A 27,484-nucleotide genomic window follows, 5' to 3' on the forward strand; every position below is an offset into this window, starting at 1 on the left:
ACAGGACTAAGTCCTGATGTTCTTTCTCTGCCAAAGCTCCTCTGTGTTGAAATTTTCTTAGTTATTTGTCCTATATTTGTGGTATCACATCAGCAGAAGACATGATACTTTTGAGAGCACTTTTCTTAGGGAATTTTATCGTTCACATGTTCTTAAACCTCTCCAGAAGCCTTGTCTGCACTGTGGACATGCATTAGCAAACTGTACACCTGATCTGGTGCCCATAACTATAGAATACTGAGAATGGACAAGATTGAGCTCTTTTTGATCCCCTTCCAAAACACAAAACTTAGGGCCACTTATTTTAATTTCCTGCTTTTCTTAGCCTTGATTAAGTAAACCTGTCTGTAGTCAAGGTGAGAATTTAATTATATTGAATAATGATTGCCTGTAAGATGCAACAGTTGAACAAAATGAAAAACAAACTTTTGCAAATTTAATTATTATACCAGAGTAACTTACACATAGTAGAAAAAATATTTTCCAATTTACATATTGTTTTAAAAGAATGTCTTCTATTTTGATAATGTCATTCCCCTTCTATTGCAAGCCTGGTCTTTCTTTTTTTCCTTTTTTTCCTGGTCTTTCTTTTCCTAAAGGCTTAAGTGCATTGACTGCCAGTGACTGCATCGGTCTTTGGACTTCAGCCCATATTTTCATTGCTTGCTGATTAAACAACTGCATCTCACAGAGCTTTTTTCTTTTCTAGCTGCTCTGAAATATGCTTATAACCAAATGGGAAGTGGGTGTTTGGGCTACATATTGGAAATAAATCTCAACAGCCAGAGGAACCAGATGTATGAGTTGCTTGTGAGCAGATGAAACCATGATAATATTGGTGATTCGGGCAATCAGCTGTGAACCATATCCCATTTTCTAAAATATATGTAATATATTTGCATGTCAGAATTGTTACCTTTCCCATTGAATCTTTTTACTACAAAAACATAGACTTTAATCTGGATTTGTATGGAAGCTAGCATGCAGTGTGAATAGGATGTTCCATTATTGTTTGCTTTCCTTTCTTCTTTGCAGGATTTTCCTTAAGGAGATAGAAAATTGCATTGAAAATCCTGAGCTTCTTGCCCGCTGCTTTTTAAAAAGGGTGAGTAAATCCTTTTGCGAGAATATCTATGGTCTTATCCTACAATGCTTACAGACTTACTCCTATCCTTTCACTCTGATTGCTTGTGCAAATGAGGGAAATTCATATAAGCAGATATTCACAAATTCATCCACAGTTAATGGGTGTGTATTTTGAAATCTGAACCTTTATCTGGTTTATTGACAGGAAGAGATCTATTACCATTATTTTACCAATGTATTGTAAATCCTGGTTAAAAAAGAGAAATGATCGAAGTGTTTGACCTGCCTGGATATACAGCAGGCACCACCGTACGGTAAATAAGCAGAGAACAGTTAACAGCAGATTGCTCTCAGACTGCAGATATCTCTGTCTTCTCTCTTTTCTCTGCACCATTCAGGAAACTTACTCCCCTGCAACTGGTTCAGTAGAGTCTACCACCTTCCTTGTGTGGTGAAACTCCACCAGCTCCATAAGCCTGAGGTTGATTCCTTTACTTGTTTGCGTAATTCAACAACCAAGTGGGATTCTCGCCACTTGTATGAAGTGCTGAGGGTTAGCTGTTTGTTTAGAGTGAGCTCAGTTTATGAAAAGGCCCAAAGCCTCAGTTTATCATTCAAGTGGTGGCCTTAGTCAGATGCATGTGCCTTTGCTTCCAGTGCCTGAGTTCTGAAGTAACCTTCTCTCCGAGCTCCTAGTCATGCCCCCATTAGCATGACTGTTTCCTGTGACATAACAAAAGGTGCTTGTTTGTCTAGCACTCATTCAGAGGCCCTACTAATAAGAAAAACCTGTTTTGGTGGGTTGCTACAGCTTTCTTATACTCTGACAAAGCAGCCGCTAGAATAAGACCCTGTGTTTCACATGGGAAAGGGAAGAGGAATGAGAAAAGGGAAAATCTGTTCTTTTCTCTGTAGTCAGTGTACCTTGTGCTTCCACTGCACAGTACATCTAGCATTTGCTACTTTTCCAGTGTACATGTTGATTTTTTTTTTTTAACTTTTAAAGAAAGTTCAAATTCCATGTTTAAATTTTTCACCTTATGTCTTTCTCTGTCAAAGCAGCTGCTGAGCCCGGTTCTCCTCACTCTTCTAGCAATATAAAATCAGCAGCACTAAAGCTGTGCTTCAGGTGTCAGGTGAAAGAAAATCAGTCCCTCTGTCAGATCTGCTTATCAGCTTCCATTGGCTAGTCAAACCCCAAACGTTTTGAATAAGAAGTTAAATTTTGTATTTGCTTTTTCCCGGTTTCAAATCTCGCGCTGAGAAGGCAGAAGCCTCTCTCCTCAAAGGTCTGTGCTCACACAGAAGCACCTTTGATTCAAGGGCTTTCCCTCCTGTTCTGTTTTTAGAAGAAGCCACATAAAATCCAGAAAGTTGTTGTTTCTGTTGGACTGCCTTTAGGAGGCACAAACAAAAGCCTGGTTGTGTGTTTGTGTTCCCCACAGTTTGGCAGCTTTTTGCGTCTTCCCACTGAGCAGAGGCTTCTGCCTTGCCCTGTGAGTTATGACTGCTCTTGCTGTGCCATGGGGGTAACTGAAACAGCTGCTCTTCAAAGGGATGTCTGGTTCTGGGAGGAAATTCACATTGTTGCAGATTCACTTCTGTTTCTCCTTCTTTGTCCCGGTGTAACCTTCCTGCCACCACAGCATGGTGGGCCTGTAATTAGAAACAGACTGGTACTTTTTGAAGAATAGTATCCCGTCTGATCACACTGGACCTTTCCAGCCCTGATTCTAGAGCTGCTTGAAAGCATTCCAAGAGCTGCAGTGGGACACCCTGGTGCCTGGCTGAGTCCCTCCATCCCCTACATATCATTCCCCTCCTATGTCCCCACCCATTCTCCCACCTCCACCAGTGCCACCTGGTCAGCTGTCACCATAAATACAAAGCCATCTTCTCAGGCGATGGCAAGAGCAGTGCATGGAGTTTCAACATATTTCTCCTCTCTGACTTCTCTCCTGGAACACAGCAGCAAAATCAGGTGCAAGATCAAACAGAAATACCCCTCTTGTCCTCCCTCACACTTTGCCCGACCTTGTTAGGGCATGACCATCAAGTGAACCAAAACGCAAGTAAACCTGCTCAACTTTACCCCTATGGTATCTTGGTATAAATACCATCACCAAGGTACTTGACCTTGCTTAAAGCTCTGTGTGGCACAGATGCTCAAAGATGGGGTGTGTGCTGAAATGCCTCGCAGGATGGATCTTCTAGCACTTTATCAGCAACGAGAGGAACACTCTAGATTGGTCTGCCAAACCTGGGGCTGGGAAGAAGGAAAGCTCACTAAACCAAAGCAACAATGCTTGGGAAGAATCGAAAGGTGTGTCAGACTGCTTAGAAACATATGCCAGGTGAGGTGCCTGGCAGGAGTGACTCACCGTGGATTACCAGTTACTTATTCATATTGCAGCCATAGAAAAAGAGAATAATTTGACAGGAATTGTGAAAGTACTGTAGCACCTGACCAGAAACCTTGGTGTTGGATTCAAGGAGCTAAATTCTGATCTCAAGGAAAATATACTCATAAAGCAGCCAACAAAGATAAGTGGAACTGTGCATAATATGCCATAGAAATACACTGTGAGTGAAAGCTTACAAAGATCCCAGGATGCAAGTCACCATGGAAAGGAAAGTCGTAACAAGATGAGCATGGTGTGAAAGTACCAATGGGAAGTCAGAACCTGTGAATATTGAAGCAGAGATGTGTGAAATGTTTAACACTAGGATTTGAGAAACTAATTAATTCATTACGTCTTGGAATTTTAGAGTCTGAGCCTAATAATGTTATCAGTAATGTTCTCTTCCTTACACAAACACTATTACAAAAATTAAAAACTGGATCTAAAGATGTAGGTATCAGCCTGAGCTGGTGTCACTGATGCACAGTAGTAGATTGTGTTGGCACAGGGCAGTTCCACTAGGGCAGGTTACTGGTGAGTTGTTGATCATTTTACCTTTTCTTTATGTCAAACAGGTACTTGTCTTTTGCCTCTGCTCTTGACTGTCACTGTTTCTGTGCTTGCCCTGTCCAATTAGGTTTCTATGGGCCAGGAACAAATTGTAATGCTTGATTACCCTTTTTAATTATTTTAATTTTGTGGGCTTTACCCCCTGCTAACTTCCCTCCAAGGCAACATGTACAAACAATTCTATTTAGGTGAAGAAAACTCTTCACTTCTTTTGAAACAGCACCATTAGTATTCTGTTAAGTTGCAATGGAGCTTTTTGATTGCATAATCCTTGACACAGTGAGATGTTGCATGGCACAGTTCTGCTTTTACATCTGATTCATCAGGGTGACGCCAGTACAGGGCTATAGAAGAAAATACCAACAATACTGCTTTCTTCTAGTAACTATCAAAAAGAAAACGTTTTCCCTGTAGCAAGGGTAGGTAGGCACTGTCCAGTGGGCTGAAAGGACAGAGGAGAGAGCCAGGAATTCCTGGGCTTTATTTTTGTCACCACTTCATTAACAGAGGTCATGTCCACCAGGCTAGGTGCAGACAGAGATAAGAAGCTCTAAGCTGGTCAGACACAGCCAGCCCTGCTCCATGGTGGTGTAGCTGCAGGGCTTCTGAGCTGGTTGGGCTCGTGGTTAGCAAGCTAACAATCTGGCAGAGGAACATCTGTCTGTCTGGATCCATCCATATAACCTAGGGAGCTTGAAATCTCTCTGGGCTTTCATAGCGATTGCCTTTGTTTTCACTGAAGTCAATGAAATATCACTGTGGACTTCAGTGGGAGCACCTGGAGTGTAGTCAAAAGTAAATACAGGTCAAGTGAATCCACCACGTCTAATTTGGATAGGACAGTTTAAGCAGTTCTCCCTGCCTAGCCTAGAACAGCAAGATGAACTTGCCACTTACCATTCTGTGCCAGTAGCATTAAAAAAGAATTGCATTTCTAATTGTGTGTTTTTTTGTTTTCAAATAATCAATCACCCTCTCAGGAATACAACAGTTTTGCAATTAGGCTATGGGTCTTTCAGTCTTCAGTCTTCTTGCTTTGTGCAAATAGTGAGAAAATCTCATTTTCTGGTGTATTTAATTTATGAAAGTAAAGAGCAGGTTTGGTAGCTTCAGTATATTTTTACATACAGACTTAAGACCGTGAATTAATTAATTCTATGTGTTAGGATGGCAGGTAAGAAAAAGTATGACTCATGGCAGATACTTTGTGAATTCTTTCTTCTTACCTTACTTAAGCTCTCCTTTTCTTGCAGAAAGAGGACCTCCAAATATATGAAAAATACTGTCAGAACAAGCCAAGGTCTGAAGCTCTCTGGAGACAATGTGGAGACAGCATCTTTTTCCAGGTGGAATTGCATTTCAGACTAGCAGTGGGAGACCAAAAAATGTGTTTTCCTTCTTCCTTTTCTTTAGAAAACTTAGAGAAAAATAGAGATTTTTCTGCATGATCCTTATCCTGATGGCAGGTGCTCAGTATGGGTCAATGTGCTCTCTGCAGGAGGTTAGACAGAATAGTTCCTGGACAGGAGCCTAGTTCTTCAGGCTATAGCCAAACCAAAGAATTGCTGGCTTCTTTGCAAATCCCAGATGATTGCAATCTCATGAGCAAGGCATGCCAGATTTTGACACCAATCTGAGCTTTTGATTAGCTCTCGTTTAGATACGTTCACTGTGGCAAAAGTAACCTGGAAAGTCCTATGCAGATGGAACAAATTTCTCTCTCAACTAATTCACAGACATACTCATTTTAGATTACCAAATGATAATGATCTTGGTGTCTTGCCTGTATTTCAGGGAGCAGTGATATTTTTCTTCCCTGTTATCTCTTACAGGAATGTCAACGTAAATTGGATCATAAGCTTTCACTAGATGCTTATCTTTTAAAGCCAGTCCAGAGAATCACCAAGTACCAGTTGCTATTAAAGGTAAATTCTCCATGAGAGTGCAAAGGATTCCATTGCATAACTTGTTTTACTTAAATAATTGCATATCAGCATTATTGTCTGAAGGACTACCTGGAAATAAATCCTCTCTCACTTCTTCCACAAATACTTTGTAATGCTAAGTTGTAAAATGGTAACAGTCAAAGAAAGGACCTCCCTTTAAGGATGAGTACTTTTGTTAGTTCACTGGGAAAACAAAATAGCATATGTTATATAGCAAGTATTTTATTATTTTAATTTAAACAGAAATTGAAAATGGTTTTATTGGGTCAGTGTGGTTTTACAGTTTGGAAACAGGAACTGATGCTCCAAATCCTGTCTCTGACATCCAACCCCATTTAACAGAACTCTTCCAGCTCTCTGAACCTGCTGTTTACCCGTAGTTGTGACTCAGATCTTTCAGAAGGATCCACTCCTTTTTGGTGCCTACATTTTGAAGACCCAACTAGGAATAAATTATCTGTAAATTTTCCACAGGATGTATATAGAAACCTCTGTTTTCATTTGGTTAGAACTGTGAGTGGTCCATGCTTGAAATTCTGGCCTGAACGGAGCAACAGGAAATATATACTCTCAGGCCAATTAAACTTTTTGAAGATGGAGGCTTAAATTCCTGTCTTAATCTCCTCAGTTCTTAAACATAGCCAATGTTTGCTTATTTTCCTTATGGGAAGGCAGTGAAGATGAATTACATGCTGTTCTGAAGCATCTGGACTTAATGCAGTGCTCTGTACTGTCACGAAATCTAGTGTGAAATTTGCAGTGAAGATTTTAGGCTCTAATCTTATTTGCTAGTAGCTATCATGGCACTGGTCAAATTATGCCAGTTTAAGCCATGTGAGGATCTGGCTGGTTATTCACTTGTGCAGTATTTCTGTGACCTGTTACTGATTTTATGCAAAACTCTAGAATCCAGAAATTGACGGAGGTTATTAAGAAGGGTGCTGACACCAGTACATTTGTATCAACTTAATCCAGAAATAAGTTTGGCTCAATTTTTTAAAACTATTTTTGAAAACTTTTTGAAAACATTTTTGAAGCTTTCTCCCGGAAGGGAGAAAGGAGAAAATGTCAAGGTGTTCAGAAGAGCAAGAGTAAACCAGATTCTACTTTTAATTTGGAATATGACTGTAAATAAACATAAGATTAAATCAAGGAGTAAAATTCTCAAGCAAAACGGGTTACAGCCATTGGAGTTGAAGCTGGTCAGACCAGTTTTGTACGTAGGAACAACACTTTTGCAAGGACATTTCGTTTGTCAGGGATTATGAGATCTGTGAAGATGGTGCAGTAAGTCCCTGGCAGCAGGAGTTTTTAGGAGTGTAGGAAAATGGGAGTGTGAAAAATTGGCAAAAAAGAAGTGCCTCAACTGTGTGCCTTGGTGTGCAAGGGGCAGACTAGTTTTAAATTCTGATTGCAACCCTCTGGTTTCAATCAGTTCAGCTAATATTAAAACCTGTAGCCCCACTATAAGGATGCATACTATAGGGATCCATACTGGTCCTAGAAATTGTGCAACACGTACCATAAGAGGCTTTTAGCCTCCAAACCCCGCTTGCCCAGGTATCTGGGGACAGACTTCTGATGTTCTGGGTTTGCAAAAACTACTTTTTTTGCAGTCCTGTCTTACAGGAGAACAAGTGCCTCAGTTTTTGGAATAAACAATTTCCAAACTCAAATATGGCTGAAAATGATGTACCTGAATGAGAATCATGTAAATGGCCATGTAAGGCTATTTACACCATGAAGATGATGAGGGAAAAATTACCGGAGTCTTGATGCATTGCTGGATATATTTCTGGGGTGTGCTTTCTATTGGCATTGTGGTCAGTGTAGGGAAAGAAAACTAAACTTACTGTGCAGTTCTTAGTCAGGTCCTATTGTTGCAACACTTCATTTCTTGGTTTCTTCACCTTTTCCATTTCTGAACTGAAACTTGCATCCAACCAAACACTTTCTCCATACTGCTGATAGATGTATAGGGCATGGACAAGTCAATAGTGATGACTAATTAAAAAAAAAAAAGTCTGACAGCTAAAAAGTTTATTCTTTCCACTGAATAGTGGATGCAGATTCCAAGCATCAAAATCATAGGTCACAGTAGGTGCCAGTAATCAGTTATGCTACTACTTTTGGTTACAGTCATCTTACTTTCTCTGTTCAGTGGTGGGAATCCTGATTGGCTTTGGTTTCAGATTCTGGGGTATAATCGTGGTATCTTCCAGGTTCTTTGAGATTCGTGACTTCTCAAGACTGTACCAACCACATGTGGATTTGTATCTGTTAACCCTTTTTCCCCAGATACTTTTTTTTCCCAGTCTGATTCTGATTTCAGGTTGATACTTATTGGCAAGTACTTCATCCTACACAATAAAGTAAAACAACAAACAAAACACAAATTTGTGCATCTGAATAAGGTTTAAGCTCCTCTGTAGGCAGCGGATGTGTCGTTCAGGATTTGCATAAATTATATTCATTGGTTCCAGGAAGAGAACTAGGTCCTGAGCTATGACTAGAACGCTTCAAGAAAAAAAACACATGAAGAAATAAGAAAAGTCATCCTCATAAGGAGCTCTGCTGGGCTAAGTAAATAGTTGGCCCTAAATACTTGGAACTCTAAGTAGGATCTCTATGTGAAGTGATTACAGAAACTGAGCCCTCAAAAGGTATTATTTGTTAATTTCCTTGCTTTGGGCACATGTAGCTTAACTTGTCCAGTTTTGTTTCTTGTCCAAGGGGATGGAAGATAGAATGACTTCCCTCATTTCAAGCAGAATATAATATTTAATATATTTTTTTTCTATATGTGAGCATTGTTCTGTGATATGACTGTCCCTTAAAAAAGGTTGTCACATTTGCAAATGTAGATCTGTAATTCGTAGTGAAGAGGTAGAGAATAAGAAGTGGGGAGGATTTACAGTAATCTTTCTTACTTCCTCCCCAAAAAAATTAACGTCTGAAAAAGATATTTCATAGATTAAAAAAGCTTCACATAATTTAGGGAAGAGAGATTTGTGAGATGATTTGACCATAGTTTAAGCATCTATACAGGAACTGACTTCTTCCCATTCAGAATTTCTTTATCTAGCAGACAAGAGCTTGCTAAGACCTAATGACTGGAACCTCAAGTCTGACAAATTCAGACTAGAAATTAATTTATATTCTTAGTAGTGGGGATACACAGCTCCTGGAACAAATTACAAAGGGAAACAGTGAATTCTGTAACACCAGAAATCATTATATTAAGTTTGAGTCTCTTTTATAGGAGGTATGGAGTAAAAAACCAGAATGTAATTCTGTTATGTGCAAAAGATCATTGTAAACATATCAAAATGGTCCTATCTCATCTTTAATGAACCCATAAAACCTGAAAATGTGAAAAAGCTCAAAGTGTCCATCCTCAATGACAATTCTGGTAAATGTCCTGTTTTATTTTATCCTACATGTCTGCTAATCTGTTTATGCGGCATGAACTTCAGGGAGGATTGCGTTATGGTGGCTTCAGGTGTAAGAACTTCTCAAGTAGTTTTTTCATCTTTTTTTTTTTAATCAGGAAATGCTAAAGTGTAGCAAGAATTCAGAGGGTACTGCTGAACTGGAAGAGGCCCTGGCCACGGTACTTGATATCATCAAGTCAGTAAATGACTCCATGCACCAGATAGCTATCACAGGATATGAGGTATTATTTATTGTTGTTCTTACTGTTGTCTTGATCCATACAATGTTCATGTCATCACTGATCATGCTGTGCCCATGGCTGGTACACTTTGTAGGAGCCTGTGTCACATTCTTGAAGGATGTCTCTCAGTGGCATGTGGTAGTGAACAGAAAGACATGTTAACTTATCTGTCACGTGGGGATGGATGATGAATGTGGGGAGGAAGCAGGACAAATGCAATCCATATGAGTAATCACACACAAAACTCATTGGTAGGTGACAGGCAGCAAGCATGACTGACGTAACTTAAGAAATTTGCTGGAACTGTCTGTGACCCCAATGCAACTCAAGCATTTCCAAATCTTTTGCTCTTAGGGAGGAAAATTTGGCTTCCATTTAAAGTGGGTAATAGAATCCACCCCAGTGACTGGCAAATTCATTATCTGAAATGTGAAATAACAGTCAAAGTACAAATGAAAGGCCATGAATGTATATATCTCTCTACTGAAGCTCCACTGAAGTCATATGACTTGCAACATCCAGTACTGCCTTCAGAAAATGAACCCTTGAGTGAGAAGTGGAAGTGATTGACGTGTAAAAGAGAAACATGTCTGGTGAAATGAGGCCTGAGAGTGATGTGATTGCCCATTTTGAAATAGCTGCAGGGTGAAAATGTCAAGGAAAAAACGTACAGAACAGCCTGGTTCAAAGAACTATTATATCAGAGTAACGGGGTTTAGTCTGAGCACCAGAAAAACAGCATTCTGTGCAGAATGTGACTGCCAGAAAAAGTGTTGGGGTCTGTACTGACTGTGTCTGGGTGGCAAGACGTATTTTGTGTTTTGCAGGATGGAGTGGCTTCAGGAATTTTAATTTCTATATTTCTCCCTTTTGTTCAAGTGCATCTGCATCTGGTAGCTGAGTAAATAATGCCCATTAGGTCAGCATTATTTTATAAATGAATTTAAATGCATGCTTAGATATTCATCATAGATCCACTGCTGTACACAGTTGGAGGTGCTCCTGTGGGTTGTGCATTATATTTAAAATGAGGATATGAGTTCTTATCCTGCAGTATCTGTACTGAGTTGAATGTGAAGTGGTGGCCACCTTGTTATATTAGTAAACACATAGACTAGCTGTAGTTCGTGTGGATTAGAGAAACACCACAGGTCCTAAGCACAGTTTAGGTCTCCCAAACCTGAGAAACTTAAGTAAAGCATATACTTTACTCCAGTATTCTACACAGCTACGAGCTGCACCAAGTTGATTGTGCATGGTTGCATGGATTACAAGTTGATCCATGGGGTCTTGTACTATATGTCTTTGCATTGAGAGCTGGGCTTAGATTAATAATATAGCATGAAGTTTCCTTCTCAGTTTGAATTAGCAGTATCTTGTTGATAAATTTTCCATCTGATTTTCAGGTTTTTTGCATGTAGGAGAAGCCAACTATATTCATATTTGTTGGCTGGACAGATATAGTTTGTTAGTTTTTTAATTTCTCCAACAAACAAGGTCAAATCCAGCACCTGATTATTTCTGCCATTGAAAATTCTTTACAAGAATTCTTAAAGAATTATTTACAAATAGTCCCTTTCCACTTCTACTTTTGAATTTGTCAGACTTCCATGAAATGCCAGGCAGTAACCCCAACAGTAGTAGACATTTACCTCTGCTTTATTGTCTGGACTGAAAGATGTGAAAAGGTACAACATGGTTGGATGTGTAGCCCAATGCTGACAGCATTCCTGAGATGATTTGTTACATGATTATTAAATGGGGGTGAAAGTGTAAAAGTAGATGAATCCAATACTTTCTTCTACCCATTACCCCAGTCCCTGGTGCTCAGGTCTGATGCCAAATCAACACCTCCCATTGCTCATAAAGCCACACCCCACCTTGTGGAGTCTACAATGCCCACACAGGCATGGTAGAAATACTTGCCTAAAACACCTTTCAGAGACAGATATTATGCCAGTGGAAAAGCAGGTTTTGTGGCAGCCGATGAATGCTCCTAATCGCATAGGCAATTCTGTTTCTTGGAGCTGTGCACATACAGTCTTGAGGAGCTGAACTCTTATGTAAGAAATTGTCAATATGGAAGGTTTGGGCTTTTTTTTTTTTTTTTTCAAAGCCACTAGAAGTGTAAAGTAAAGCTTGGAGAGCAGAACTTTCAGAGATGTTTCCTACTATCATCCTAATAAATCTTCGTGTATTCAAAACGTTTTAATTTGTATTCAATTTGGCCTGGGTAGTTTGTCCATTAGGTATGCAGCACTTGAGCCATTCATACGTATCTCTTATCTTCCATAAGCATGAAATGCAGTGTATTGTTCTGACAGGAAATAATTATATCTGAGATAATGATGAAATCGTTCACCTTAAATAAACTTTCTTTAGGACAAAATATCACTGTCCACTAGCACAAGTTACCGGGAATGGTGTCCTCCTCTCTGTATTTCTGCCCATACTGAAGACAAGAGTCCAGGCTTTGTAGGCTAGTATTCAAAGTCTTTTGTAGAATTGCTGCAAACTGCCATCCCCATTCATCCTCTTTCTCTCTGCTGTTGTGGCCTCCCACTTCAGTTGCTATAATCCCAATCCTAGACCCAAGACTGAAAAGGCATACCTATCACAAAAGTTGAACTGAGCTTCTGGATCTCAGTGCTGTATTAAACAGTGGCTGGAGTGACAGGAGGCTCTCACCACTGTAAAAAAAAAATAAATGTATTTTTGATTTAGCTTTACATTTCATCAATATGCTTTCCACAGGCTTGTGGTTTACACCAGCATGCACACGTAGATGCAGACATACACAGTCCTGTATGCAGAAATAAGAAAACCCAACTCTCTATATTAGAAATGGCAGATGGTTATAGAAATGACTGAGTCTTTTGGAGAGTCTAATAGTTATCCTGATATGAAGTGGAAAAGTACCTCAACGAACCCTCATTTTGCAGTTGGATCTAGGTTAGAAGGAGGAGAGCGTGAGAGACCAATTTGAACTCCATGCTTTAAGAAATCATTCCCACTCAGAGACAACATCTTTACCTTATAATCAACAGAACATAACAATGCTGAAAATATTTCCTTTAATAATGAACCAAGCTTATTCCCTAAACTACTTATACAAAGCACTCCCAGAAAAACTTGCCATTAGCATAATTATACTCATCATTAGTTCTAAAGCCCATTACCATGTAGATGCTGCCATGTCCTCTATCCACATATTACTACGCTCTTTAGTACTGAACTGAGCTATACTTGCTTGTGCTGCTTGCATCTGAGCCAAACATCATTTACATACATTGAAGTATTTCCCCATAAGTGGTCCTGTCCTCAGAAAAGGGCTTTAACTCAGAAAGCCCTGGTTCCTGCTTGTAGTTTCACTCTCCCTCAGATACTTTTAGGGCTCTTTGGTGCATATACTCGCTCTTTGCCCAAGGCTGTACAGCATTGCATAGCTTGCAGATGGTGAGCTAAGAAACAATTGACAAAGCTTTTAAATGCTGTTTTGCAATGGGAGGGAATTACATACCTACATACCTCTGAGCACCAATCTGTGTCTCCAGACATCTAAGTGTCTTTCCAGTTCTTGTCCAGGGATGCATACATAAGAAGCTCATAGCAGAGAAGAAACTGAACCTGGATCTTTCAGAGCCAAGGCATTTGCTTGGACATCTGGACTGCACTGGTCTTTCATACTGCTTTGGGATCAGGAGTCTTGAAACACAATTCTTGTCAGAAAAAGACACTTCTGTGGTCAGCAGAGGACAACCAGTGTGTCAGAGCCAAAGAGGTCCTGAAACAGACCTTAGACACTAACTGTGAATGGGGAGACAAACTGGGAATTACGGACATAGAAAACAGTGGGTTAATGGTGATAGGAAGAAACCACACAGGTTTAGCCAGCAGATATGAGCAGATGGGCTTGCAGATGTAGCACGTCTGCTCTCCAGTACAAGGAATGCCTAGGCACATGCCTCTGCCTGGAAACTTAACCAGCACTAGAGGAAAGGACTGTGCCTGAGATTACCCAAGTTTGAACATTATGTAGGTTCTCTCTTTTCCTTGCCTGCTAGGGGGATGTTAGTGAGCTTGGTAAGCTGTTGATGCAAGGTTCTTTCAACGTGTGGACTGACCACAAGAAGGGTCACAATAAGGTGAAGGACTTGGCTAGATTCAAACCGATGCAGAGACACCTCTTCCTCTACACCAAGATGCTGCTTTTCTGCAAGAAACGAGAGGAGAACACAGATGGTCATGAGAAGACGGCTTCATACAGCTTTAAAAATTCATTAAAGGTAATAAATGTGATAATGGGAAAGGGGGGAAAAATAAATCTGGCTCTCACAGTACAGGGAGGTTTCCACATGGAGAGCTGGAGAAGGTAGCCATATCTGGAACTATCTCACAACCCTGAGTAAATGGAAGCTCCTGGTTTAGTTTCAGTTTGGAGAAAGACCCAGCCATATGTCCTGCAACTTCAGATGTGATTCTTGGTTTTGTAACTCACTACAAACTGGCACCTAGTGTCCCTTAGAGAGGAGCAGGGCTGAATGGACTCAGATCTCTGATTGTTCTGCCTATAGGCACTATAATCACTGACAGCAAATTGAAAACCTCAAACTGAAAATTTCTATAGGTGGACAAGAGTCAGGATTGTGTTGAAAACCAACCTGCAGTATGAAGCAAACAAAGCAAAGAAGATAAACCCATGGTCAGATATTAGCCAGTGTTACTTTTGAGCATTTTTTTAATTGTTATTTTATTTTGCCTGCGACAATCAAGACGATGAGTGATAAGTCAGATGTTGAGAAATACATGTTCTGAATTTTTGTTTTTAATGACCCCCTAAGGTGCAGAAATGAATGCAGCCTTTTAAAAATGTACCTTAGAGGAGACTGAATTTAAAGACTGTTGACATTTTCCAGAGTCCAGCTTCTTCTTTTCTATTTTCAAACAGATGAGCACTGTGGGCATTACAGAAAATGTAAAAGGAGATAACAAGAAGTTTGAGATCTGGTATAATGGCAGGGAAGAAGTATATATCATTCAGGTAACAACAATCCTTTATTTCTAAGGACTATGTTTTCTTCCGATATAATTTCTTCTAAGGAAGTTTTCAATGTTGTGGCTTTCATTGTCCTGTACAGTCATTCTGTTGGCACTAAAATTACCAATATGTCATTGTGGAAATTGTTACAACTTTGGGCCAAAAAGAAAGCAAAGTAATGAAAAATTACCTGGGGGGTTGGACAGAAAGGCAAGGACTGGACCTTAGATTCATGGTAGCCGTTCCATCTCAAAGAGTGGCCTTTGCTTTCTTTTGATCTAAAAAAGGTTCATTCCTAGGTGAAACCAAGATCAAATGTAGGTCAGGGCATCCAAGGAATTGACAACACACTTTAACTAGATCTGCTTTGCCTTTTCCTTTTGTATTCTCAGGCATCTTCTGTTGAGCTGAAAAACACTTGGATTTCAGAGATTCGCAAAGTCCTGACAGGACAACTGGAGGCATGCAGAGGTAGGACACAGTGTAATCCAATGATGTTGCCTTCCTTCTGTAGCTGTGTGTGACATCGTGGAGCTGGGATGAGTTCTAGTGTTGTTCAGTACTACCAGTGAAATGAGCAAGAACAGATCTTCTCTGCAAGGATGAGTTGGGTGATTGCAGCAATGCTGGGATTTAAATCCTCGTGTATGAGTAGTTATTCCACTCACAATTAGTCTGAGGAACATGATTTCTGTCTGTTCTCCCTCTCAAGTGCAACCTTAGAAACATCCATTTACATCAGCATGTGAGGAGATGGGGTCCTGTTCTTCACTCTGTGCCTTCTCAAGATTGATGCAAAAGATCTCCTTCCACACAAATGAATGCACACAGCAACTGTTCCCATTCTTTGCTTTACTTTGTGTTTGATTTTTTTTTTCTGTATGTGGGGAAGTATGAGGGTGGTGATTGTTTTAAATATGACTATTAGTAGTCCCCTCCCCTCCCCTCCCCTCCCCTCCCCTCCCCTCCCCTCCCCTCTTTTTTCTTTCTTTTACACAAGCAAGGAAGCAACTTACACAATTTGGAGAAATTCCTTTTTTTTTTCTCTTTTTTTTTTTTAACAGAAGCAAGTCAATTACACCAAAGAATCACTGAGAGTGTATACCATGCGCCGATGAATTCCTCCAATATGAGCAGGTAACTACAGCTATCGTGGCATATCAGGAAGATGTCTTTTATGTGCCTTTGTGCCTTTGCAGGACATAAATTCTTAGTGTTCTGTTTAGCTTCCAGGGTACAAACTTACTAAATTGTTTTCGTATTCTTCAAAGGCATGTAAAGGCAAATGAAGGTTTTGCTCATGGGGAAACTCAAAATTGCAATGCAGAATTCATTTCAAAGATCATCATTTGATTTTGCAAAAGAACCATATGCTCCCAATTAACTTGAAGTTTAGATATTGGAACATTTTCAGGATGTTAAATGGAGCTGTCAGCAAATCTTTGTAATGACCCAATTGCTGGGCAAGGTTAATATGTGAATTGGCATGGCATAACCGCTGTAAATGTTTCCTTGTGATTGCTTTAGCAGGACAAACTAAACCAAGAGATCCCAGGTAACACAGCCAGTCTTTGAGAGCTGTGCAATTCAATGCAAGAAATTTTAAACAGATGCAGTTCTGTTAATTCTGCATTATATTCTCTCTAGGCTTGGTTATATTTCAGAGATGCTTTGTTTGAAGTTTAAGCTGAAAAGGTTTAAGGTGAAAATCTTTCAGCAAAACCACCCTTGAGATAGAAGGAAAAAGTTGTTCCAGTAATCACAAAAAGATTTCAAATCAATCCAGATGTATATCCGTCTCACAAGGCTATTAAAGTGAGAATTTTCAAAGAAGAAATTATAGACAAAATATGACAGCAGGAAATTAATTAACTCCAGGAAGAAAGGCCATGTGATTAGATATTTGTCCTAGAGTGGATTAAACCAGAGAAAAAATGAAATGCTTGTCCTCACTCTACCAACCACCCCAGAGAAAGAGAGGTTAGATGCTTCTGCTCCAAATGCTCTGAATTGTTTTAAAGGACAGGAAAAATATGGTAAGTCTTCATGAGAGAGCAAAACACGAAGTACCATTATATGTCTTACTGACTGGCGTAAGCTGAAGTCACCTTGGTCTTCTGTAATGTGTCGCAGAGAGGAGCAAGGGCAGAGGAATTGCAGCGCGAGATGCCTCTGCAGTGGCTGATGAGAGACTGGTTCCAGAATTCTTCAGACTGTGGAGCCCCTTCTGCAGCTTGTTTTGGGAAGCTGGGTGGAGGCAAGGAGAGGAAGGAAGAAGTTAGGCTTTGTGACAGCCACCTGCCTGTGCATAGTCTGTGTTTGTGACTGGCATGACTAAGCAGCGCCAGTTGTGAAAGGTGCTGTTATTTAGCCAGTGGAGGATAGTATTAGCCAAACAGGAGCCAGCATCATCAGTGCTCTGCCAGCAGTTGAAGGCTAATTAATTAGTGAGATGTTATCTAAACATTGGAACACCCTCTCCCGGGTTGCCCTTGTGTAAAAGGCTATTGCTTGTTGGGAATTGTCAAACCTGTACTGTCACACTGGGAAAATCTGTTTGAAGGAAATTCCAACCCCGTCCCCAAGCCACATCCATTCACTGACAGAGTCCCCTTTCTTTGTTTACATGCCATTGCAACACTTGGGGATGTAATTCCATGAGCTAAGCCAGGGCTGGGCTGACTCAGGATTGGAGCTGGGGTTTCTGCAAAATAAACACTTAGAGCTGGAGCCTTTGATCCAGGTGGTTATCACATGTCCCTAAGTCCCGTTCAATCTGTTTAAAACCTCCCTCTGTAAATTCTTCCCCAAAGTTTCACTGTTTAATCCTGAAATGAGATGTCCTGTGGTATCTATTGCTGCTGTATCCCTCTGAAGGGATGGTTGCTGCATTTCAGTGGTAATGAAATGATCCTTTCTTATTGTTTTCTAATCTATTAAACATAAACAGTTTAAATAGAATATTTTTCTAACTGTTTAACTCTCTTGGAAATGACTGATTAAGTCACACATCCACGTAAAAATATCCTGTGCACACAGATAGACACTAGGAATTTTACTGCAGATACTGTTTCAAAGAAGCTGGTGTGTTTTCTTGGTGTCTTTCTCACAGCTGTAAATCTTTAACTCTGTCAGCTGCATGTTTCATAGATATCTCAGCCTAGATGAGAGGGAACAGAGAAAAAAGAATAAGGAAATGTGAGTGTGCTTTGGATTTGTTCCCATATTTATTTTGAGCCCCATTTTGTATCTGACATCAGGCTGCAAAATCATATTTTGATTTAGTACAGGAGGTAACAGAGACCTCCATTAACGTTCCATCAGAAACAGGTCAGAGGTTCAAATATAAAGCAGTCCCACGCTGTACTTATGTACGCTTGTACTTATAAAAGGTATTCATGGATCTCCAAATGTTTTGAAGATTTTAATGTTAACTTGGACTTTCCTTTACAGCAAGGCAGACCCCATGAATGTTAAGAAGAAAAGTTCATATGTTAACTGTAAACAGCAATGTAATTGCTGATACATGTTAGTAATGAGCATTTTGGGACAGAGTATTTCAAATGTGTAGAAATAATGACATGGGTGGGACATCCAGTCTGCCAAAGATAACAGTCAAACACACAAACTAAACCACCAGGCATTTGCAAAAAAAAGGAGGATAAGAACCTTGCAGCTCTAATGCCATACAAACCTGGGGCAGGGTGCTCATTCCTGTTACAGATGGTAAAGTACCTGTGCAGAATCTGGCAAGACAGATCCCCTGGTCTGTGGTTCAGTTGTATATAGGTATATCCCACTCGGATTCGTGTTTTCAAAGAGCAGAATAAGTTGGGAGATCCTGGAGCCAATGGAAACCGTATGTTTGTCTACACATGCTGTGACCTCTACATGACCATCCAATACGCATTTCTCTCCTGGGGTCAAACACACTCTGCTTCAAAGAACCAAGAACTGGGATCCTCTTTTCTAACCCAGTTTCTCACCTCTTCCTTCCAAATCTGTTGGACTTGCAAAAGGCAGAAGGAGGCAAGGGCTAGAATAACTTCTTTACCATACATGCCTGCACAGATGCAGATTTTTATAGAACACAGTTTTAAAACCTGCTTCTTACTCCTTAAATTAAAGTTTCAACATCTGATGGTAACAAAGAATGCTTAGTGCTGATATCTGAGTGCTCTGTTAGGTATTAAGCAGGAATCTAACTGTTTTTGTATTTCTTTTGTCCAAAGGTATAGCAGGAAGTCATCAAACATATATGAAAACAAATCCGAGACATCAAATGTGGAAGCATCTAACAATAAAAACAGGAATTCCAGTCCCAGTGCCAGACAAAAGAGAGGTAGGAGTTCTGAGACAGAGCTTTTTGCTTGCAAAGGGTAATATTTTTATTTTTGCAAACTCATTTCTAGAGTTTGATGAGGATACTCAGAATGTGTTGCTTAAGTCCAGCATCAAAAATCAGTGCTACAAACCTGAGTGAAACTTCATGAATTCCAAAAAGTGTTACCAAGTCAGGATTTTTTAAGTCTGAGTTTTGATGCATTACAGTGCTCTTTATGCATTTTTGGTTTTTTAAGTATGATTTTGGAGGTATAGTATGTGCATTTTAAACCTCTATATCCTGGATAAGTTGGTTTCTAACTATATTTAATTTTGTCTATGAACTTTCCTAACAAATTTCCTTACTTTATGTCAGAGATTTTCTTGCCTCCTCTGTGTATAGGTTCCCCATTAGCGTATAGTAAGTAAATGCACATGCAGTCACTGAAAGTCCCTCCGTTATTTGAGGGTGTAAATATAATAGATATATTCTACACAATGCAGGTTTAAATGAACATCCAAAAGAAGCTGGATCTCATCTGGCAGTAGCAGGAACACCACTTTCTTTTTTACGTACTATTTTGAAATCGTGGAGGAAAGCTTTTTTTTTTTTTTTAATTATTTTTTTTTTTAAGTATAAAACAGAAAATTGCAAGATTTTAAAAGAAGAGATGAATATCTAAATTAGACCAAAAGTAACAGCAGAGACCTTTATTAATAGAGATGGTCAAAAAATATTGAATAGTTTTTCTTTGAAGAGTAGGCTATGCACCAAAAGATTTTCTTCACAGTAAGCTTTCATCATCAGGAGAAAGTTATGGATTCTTCATGAAAAAATGCAATTTCATTAATTAAAAACCTGCTTCAGTAAAAATTTATTTTTTAAAAAATGTGAAATATTTTAAAATGAAAAAAAAAGTGGAAAAGCAATCTTTCATTTTAAACTCATAAAGCCTACTTTTTAAAGTTTTCCAGGAAAATTATTGGTGGTTTTTAACTGGTCCAACTTGCACATGAGTGTGGGCGCTGGGATCACCCTATATGCTGATTTTCATTCTGTCTTCTGTTTTCCCATGAGCAGTTCCTTAGGGCTGTCACTGTAATTTCTTTCTTCCTCACTGCTAGCTCAGCAGAGAGCCACCTCATGCTCTGGTATGTGGCTGCTCCTGCAGGGCTGAGCAGTGAGTCACTTCTCTCTGTGGGATTCAGGGTGTGTGCGTGCATTCTGCCCTGCAAAACACACTGTGGAGAGAGCCAACGGAAGAGCTATCTGGCTTTAGATGTCTCACCTTAATTTGAAACTTTAATATGTGTCCCTGTGAGGCACCAGCGCCTCTAGCTGGGACTCTGCAGGGGCTGAATTCAGTCATTATAAAGATGTACAGTTAGGTCCTACCCATAAAGGTGCATAGGAATCGTTCTGTGACTCTGGGGCTGTGCTGGTCTGCAGTACACATGCTGCATGGAGTCTAGTGCTCTGCTAAAATTGTCTCTTTTGTGCCACCTACTGACTGTATCGCTCCCAATATCTATGTAGTTAATGTGAACACAATTTTCAAATATTGTTTTCTTTCAGAAGTACGGAGTGTGTGTGTGAGCGTGTGTGAGCTGCTATTGGCAAGGTGTATCAGCTTCATCACTGTTATGGATAAGTGCATGTGATTATGTGTTGTCCACGTATAAAACAGTAATTTGTGTGGACCTGATCGGTAAATTCAATGATGTGAAACTATATGGGAGTCAAGTCCTGCAAGAACCTCGAGATCAGCCAGTCCAAGCACCCTGCTCAAAGCACGGTCAGCTGGAGCGAGTTGCTCTGGGCTGAATATGTCCAAGGGTGGAGATTCCACAACCTTCCAAGGCACACAGTCCCAGTATTTAACCTTGACAGTAGAAAAGTATTTTCATATTTTTAAATTGAATTTCCTGTATTTTTTCCCCTGTATTATTCCAGTTGGTGCTGCTTGCCTCTCGTTCTGTCACTGAGCTCCATTGAGAAACATCTGGCTCTGTCTTCTTTACTCACTCTCACCAGGAATTTATATACATTCATAAGCCCCCCCTCAGCCTTTACTTCTCCAGGCTGAACAATCCCATCTCTCTCTCTCCTCACGTCTGCTACTTCAGTCCCTTAGTCATAGTCATTGCCCTTCACTGATTTCACTCAAGTTTGTTGATGTCTCTCCTGTACCGGGGAGCTCAGCACCAGACTCATGGGGCTCACCTGTGCTGAGCTGGGGGAAGCATCACCTCCTTGGACCTGCTGGCAGGGTTCATCCTAATGCAGCCCAGAATGCTCTTGGCTGCCTTTGCCACAAGTGCACATTGCTGGCTCCTGTTCAGCTTGTTGCCCAGCTAGACCTAGTCCTTATTATGTTTGGAGGTGTTTTTCAGGATGATTTGGTATACCTGCAGACTGAAGGAAAAGGTTTGAAATAACTCAGGTGGAGACATGTCACTAGAAACCAGTCTCTAATGACTGACTGGTGCTGAAAGCTGTGAGGACTTTTGAAATCCTGAGAGAGGATTCGCTAAGTGAAGTGATATAATCCACAGCTGAACAACTGGCATACCACCCTCCCGCCCCCAACCCTGCCCTTTCCTCATGATGCTGTGATGATCAAGTACTATGGATCTTCTTGTTCTACACAAATGGGAAGAAAATGTATTTTATATAACTTTTTCTGGTTTATTTATGAGGTAATCCAGAGTGGTCCAAACTTCAGCCTGCAGGGCATTGTACCAGGCCCACAGTATCTTTACAGGTATTGCCTAGCTCCCTTGCAGGGAGCAGTCATGGCAGGGAATGGATCTGAGGCCAAGAGAGGCAGTCCAAAAGCTGAGTGCTTCCGAGTGCACCTGTGTGCAGCCCCACAGCTGAAGCTGTCGCTTGGTAGCACTTCCTCACCAGATGCATCTGACATGCAGATGACCACACTGACATGAAAAAAAAAAAGAAAAAAAAAAAAGTGCTGTTAAAATCTGTTCATCTCACACCCATCTATGTGTGCAGGCACCTTGGATCCTGGATTATCTTGGCTGCAGATCAGGACGTGATAGGATGCACTTTCTTTTGGAAACACAGCTCCTCTGTCTGTTGCTTGTCTGTCAGTTTGGATTCACTGTCTTTTTGTGTTCCCTTTGTACTTCTGGTCTTCATTTGTGCCTCTAATGATTTTAACTTGACAGTGTATGAAATGAGGAGGAGAAAGCTAGTGGTCAATCCCAAGGCAGAGAACCAGGCAGCCAACACATGGCTTTTCTCCTGCTTTATGGCCATAAACCTTCTCTGCGTTACCGGCCCATACAAAGAAAGAGACAGATACATGATTTGTCAGGAATGCACAGATCAGGGGATTTGATCTAGGCCCACCTCTTTCCTGCAATGTGAGTAACTGTGTATCTTTGAAACCCAGAGTCCCAGGACCTAGATATGTCTGTGACTCCTCTCCATAAATGTGAGTGTCAGGCAGCATGGTTGGCTTATTCACGCAGGAGCCTGGCATGTAAGCTTTGATGGCATGGCCCTCCTTACATCCCGGCTAATCGCCAATTGAGAGCATTACTATATGCCAGCTTTGGAGGCTGTTAGAAAGACTTCAGCAGCTAAGGCTGAGCATAGCAGCCACAGGGCTAATCCTGACAGACTGCAGTGCTGGTACTGGCTAGCAGAAGTGTGATTGCTCACAATGCTGTCTGTGCATGTCCTGTGCTGCAAGGCTTCTCTTATTTCTCCTTACAGCCTTGCTGTTCCAACCATAGTGACATGTTTTCCTAGTCAAAGGCACTAGATCCTTTTCAATGAGCTTGCTGCTAAACTGTATTTTCCTTTGATGAGAGCTACATCCCATCACCTGTTTTTCTTTTTTGTTTGTTTGTTGCTCTCCATTGAAACTCAGTGAGCCTAACTCAGCCTGGGGGCTCTGTTTAGCTCAGCTGATTTAACCACCCTGACCTCATATCACCTTTCTAATTGATTAGCTCTTGCTCAGGCTTGAACTGAATCAAAAAAAAATTCTCTATTTTCAGTTGTCATCCAGTGCTAACCTTTCCTTTCCCATAAGCTGAATGGCTGACCCTTCCTTCCTTATTTCTCTTCCCTCTCCCTCTCTCTCCTAGTTGATGCTTCCACCAGCCTTAACCTTGAGCGCACAGCGCTTGCTAGAAAGCGATTCACATTGCAAGGTCTTTCCAACCGCAGAGCTCCACCCAAAGGTAAAATCACCACATGCAGCATTTGGTCTCTGGCCATCTGTCTCCTGCACTCCCACAATGTTCTCTCCATCACATAGTGCCATCCATCACTATTTCCTAGAGTGCTGCCGCATCCCACCCAAATGCGCCTGTCTGATACGCACTTATGACTCCTCCAAGACCCTGTTACCAGAAATGGCTCTCATGGCAGTGTTGGCAAGGCAAGCTTTGAGTTGAGTGGTTGGATCTTTTCATAGTGCACAGTGCGAGTAAGGTTTGTTTCCATTTTTTTTTCAAGGGCCAAAGTGTGAAGATCTTTTTTAAAACAAGAACCTAACTTCTTTCAGCAGTTTACTGGCTTGTAAGGAAGAGTATTATCTTTGTGTTGTGCTGCTCTAGATTTTCATGTGTTAAATCGTTCATTGGTTGGTGCTCTTCGGTTTAACAGTTATTGCTCAGCCATAATCTACTGGTAAGACTGGGGAACTGGGATTCAGAAGATCTGGAGTTTGCTGCCATTTCTACCAAATTATGTTGTATGGCACTGTAAAATGATGTGTTGTGAGTCTTTGTGCATACATGTTTAGAAGACACTTAATATCCATGAGCAGAGAGTGTTGCATATTCCTGACTGTACTAGGAAGATATTTTAGAGGAAAGAAAGAGATGTGAATAGAAATGAAATTGAATGACTATACTCACAATCACTCTGAAAATATAAGGTAATTACTCTTTTAATTATTATTATATTTCTTTTCTCCTGCTCTGAAAAATATTTCCTATGTGAGACAAAGGGCTAGTATGCACTGGTGGAGAGGGTCAGCATCACAGGAGGAAGTAAGACAGAAGAATAAAAAGAGAAATATAGAGGAGTTATAGTAAAACGTTACAAAAAGAGAATACGGCAAGAGCCAGGGCAGCTGTAAGATCCTGTCTAGGAGGTTAAGGCTGTGATTGGTAGGAAGATTCAAGATCGGTAGTAAGATTCAAGATTCACCCAATTCAGCGTTTTGAAAACAAAACAAAAAAAGTGAGTGGTTTTCAGATCCTCTGACTTGGGGAAATCAATCACAAAATGCAGATCTGCTAAGTGCAGGATAGCACTGTAATTCAGGGGAGTTCAGATCAGCAGTTTTGGTTTGTGTTTCCTTCTCCTTTTTACCTGAATTTCTGTCATCATCTGAGATGTCTTGTGTTTTGTCCAGTATTTCCATGTTCCAGACAGCAAGGCACACTTCAGAAGAGTTCATACCCCTAAGGTGTAGGCACTGTCGGCTCAAAGACTTGCTGGCTCTGGTTACTTGAGGTTCCTGTGACAAACCTCCCCTACGCAATGCCCCATGTTTGCTGATTTCCCTTTGGTGTGCTGTTCAGTTATTAATCTGGTCCTGGCCTAGAGGAAAACACTTGGCAAATGGCCTCAATGTTTTGCAAAGTGTGGTCATTTCTGTAGGCAATGTTGTGACAAAAACTATGCCAGCACTGACTGGCTGCCAGCATAACTGGCTGGTATGGCAGATTGGAAGCAGTGAGAAGGTAACAGGGAAGTTACTGCAGTAACCTTGTCTTGCTTTTGACCCTTTTGTGTAAAAATCCATTACTGGCCCTGGCAGAAGATGGCATAGTGAGCTGAGCTTACTGTGGTTTGGACCCATTGTGTCTGTTCATGGCCAGAACACATAAAAGGGAACGTCTGAACAACAAAATGATGAGACTAACTAGGGGGAAAACAAGATTGCCAATTGGATGCTGAAAGCGTTGCTGAACTGTCTGCCCGAGGTAGATATCATGGAGAAGAAAACTTTGTATAGAAGCACCTTGGTGTTTTGGCAAAGGAAATGCTGATGTGTGGAGGAAAAGCTTCACCATCCTCCACTCCATCCGTGTGAAGAGCCCCAAGGCTCGTACCAGAACTGGCACCAAATGTAAAAGCCCACACTTGCAGCACTTTGCATTTCCCCTCTTGCAGCATTAGCTGTCATGGTTTGTGGAGCCAAGCTCGTATTCCTTGGAACTGGCACAGGGTCTCCAAGAGCTGCAAGAAGCAGTGTAAATGTAACCAAATCCTACGAGTACAAAGTGAAGTTTTCTTTGCATTTTAATAAGGGCGGTCACAGCAGCCTAAATTTGGAATAATTCTGTATTAATCATCACTGAGGTTAAACAAGAGTTTAACCTCTCATTTTAATTCAGCCTTAGGAGATATAAATAAGGATGTACTTGAATATGTGTGCTTATTAATATGAATTTACTGCTATCGATATGTAAGGAAGGAGCTACATTAATGCTTACAGAAATTACAGACTTTTTAATAAGGCAGAAGTACAGTTAAAATGCACTGAAATTTTACAGAGCTAATATGGTTCCCTGCTGTTTTGGCATAACAAACATTGCAGAAATTGCTGTTTGACCAGTCATGCTAATTTCTGCTCCGCTGGAAACAGACAGTGAATGTGACATTTATGAGGCAGAACTATGGAAAAAAACAACGTAAAGAGAAATGTTGTGTGACTGAACACTACTATCAGGAAATGTGAAGATGACGAGTGGGAAAAATAATTTTAAAATTACTGAAAAATAAATCTTCCTAGTAGTATAGTTTTGCAAAGGATATTTAAATCTGAAGTTTAAAATCACATGACATTTCTTTTACTCCAGTGCTGTTTGACACCTAACCGTGAAAAAAAAAAAAAAAAGAGAGAAGATACAGTAAGAGAAAAGAAAGCAATTGGAATAGAAAAGTCTCCCTGAATCGCAGACACTGACTGGGAACATCTAGGCTAAGATTCAGCAAAGATATATGCATGTTCTACAAAGAGCTTTCTGTGATATAATTCTTTTCCTACTCCAGGAATGTCTCTGATGAAAATAGAACCATTTAATTTTTACATAAATATTTTTTCGATATTTTAAAAAATCAAAACATGAAAATCACAAATAATTTTTAACAATCTGAAAAGCTTCAACAGAATATTTAAAACTATTTCTAATGCCATTTTCAGCTGAAGCTGTGTCCTGGTATAGTTAATTGTTCAAGTATCTCTTACTGAAACTGAGATCTGAAGGCTATGAATAGCTTTACTTGTGTCTCAAAGAAAATACTCACTTGAGTAATGCATCACATGGGCTTGGACTGTTTGCAGCAGAAGAGACTAAAATTTTAATCCTGAAATATTTGTAAGCAAGCAACTTTTTCTCTCAAGTGGTGCTGCTGTAGTTGGTAGGTGCAAGAGCCACATTACTGTGCTTGTAGGTGTGTAGATGCAACCTCCTAAGAGCTGCTTAATGACGAGAAAGTGTTTTGAAACATTATGTGCTCTCTGAAGCTAGCAGTTAGTCCATTTATACCTTTGATCTGTTTATGAACTATTTTGAGAAAAAATGCTGCTCACATCTCACAGTAAAATCTTAGAAAGTTGTGTGTTTATTCCCAAACAGCCTTTGGGAAAAGGCATGATTTGAATTGGAATAAACAAACAAAAAACCCTCTAGTGACTTCATTTTTTCCAAGCTGATTTACACCCTTAAGGAGAGAACATTCCCACAGCAAACTCCCAGAAATGACAAACGTGAATTCTAAACCATTTGTGTTTGGTTTTCCGTGTATTTCAGGCCAGTCATCACAGAACAAGCAGCTCAGTGTCTAAATAATCTGAAGTTCATCTGCAGACACACACACCGCTCTAACCATCATCCTCATCTCTGTGTTTTGTAGCTGTACTTAGACTACTTGGTTGCTACAACATTAACTGGCTAAAACATTAAGTTTCCCTTCGGCAGCATTAAGATTGGCTCAATTGGAACTGCTTTGAAAATATGTTTATATAAACACTTTTCTGTGTTTTTCACTTTGTAGAAAGTATCTCTCCTGGCTGCCTTAGGGAGCAACCTACCTTTTATTCACCCTTTTCCAGCTGCTGCTTTGCTTTGGACATCTTTTACCCTCAGTGCTTATTAACCTCTAATCCTGCCCTGCATTGCATCTGTCTATTCTCCCAGATCCAGAATCTAAGGAAAGAGAAGTTACCCGTCGCTTTTCCCTAGCCTCCTCCATCAGCACCACAGCTAATGCATCTGCTGTGACCAAAGGTACTGTCATGCTGCTTGCTTAGCTACCCTTCTCCCTTCCTGCTGACTGATTCATTTGCTGCCAAAAGCTGTTCACAGAGTGAGTTATCAAGCTCAGTTTTTATAAACGCATGAGATTGCAGTAGAAGAAGAATCAATAACACCTGCAGGAAGGCAGGCC

The 27,484-nt window shown here is 40.4% G+C and overlaps 1 protein-coding gene across 16 annotated transcripts in view; it reads left to right on the plus strand.

The window, feature by feature from the left end:
• Nucleotides 1-27,484, plus strand: part of MCF2L2 (MCF.2 cell line derived transforming sequence-like 2) — a 167,391-nt gene that overhangs the window by 126,514 nt on the left and 13,393 nt on the right. For 11 of the 16 annotated variants that reach the window (XM_040567994.1, XM_040567996.1, XM_040567995.1 and 8 more), the window contains 11 exons: nt 1,036-1,105; nt 5,312-5,404; nt 5,891-5,983; nt 9,555-9,680; nt 13,745-13,966; nt 14,629-14,721; nt 15,111-15,189; nt 15,783-15,855; nt 18,951-19,060; nt 23,161-23,256; nt 27,235-27,324. In XM_040567994.1, the coding sequence (XP_040423928.1) occupies nt 1,036-1,105; nt 5,312-5,404; nt 5,891-5,983; nt 9,555-9,680; nt 13,745-13,966; nt 14,629-14,721; nt 15,111-15,189; nt 15,783-15,855; nt 18,951-19,060; nt 23,161-23,256; nt 27,235-27,324 (1,145 nt within the window). The remainder of the gene's footprint in view (nt 1-1,035; nt 1,106-5,311; nt 5,405-5,890; nt 5,984-9,554; nt 9,681-13,744; nt 13,967-14,628; nt 14,722-15,110; nt 15,190-15,782; nt 15,856-18,950; nt 19,061-23,160; nt 23,257-27,234; nt 27,325-27,484) is intronic. The other 5 variants (XM_040568003.1, XM_040568005.1, XM_040568006.1 and 2 more) reach the window with 3 other exon arrangements.

This window comes from Cygnus olor, chromosome 9 (genome assembly GCF_009769625.2).
Source record: "Cygnus olor isolate bCygOlo1 chromosome 9, bCygOlo1.pri.v2, whole genome shotgun sequence".
Classification (NCBI taxonomy): domain Eukaryota; kingdom Metazoa; phylum Chordata; class Aves; order Anseriformes; family Anatidae; genus Cygnus; species Cygnus olor.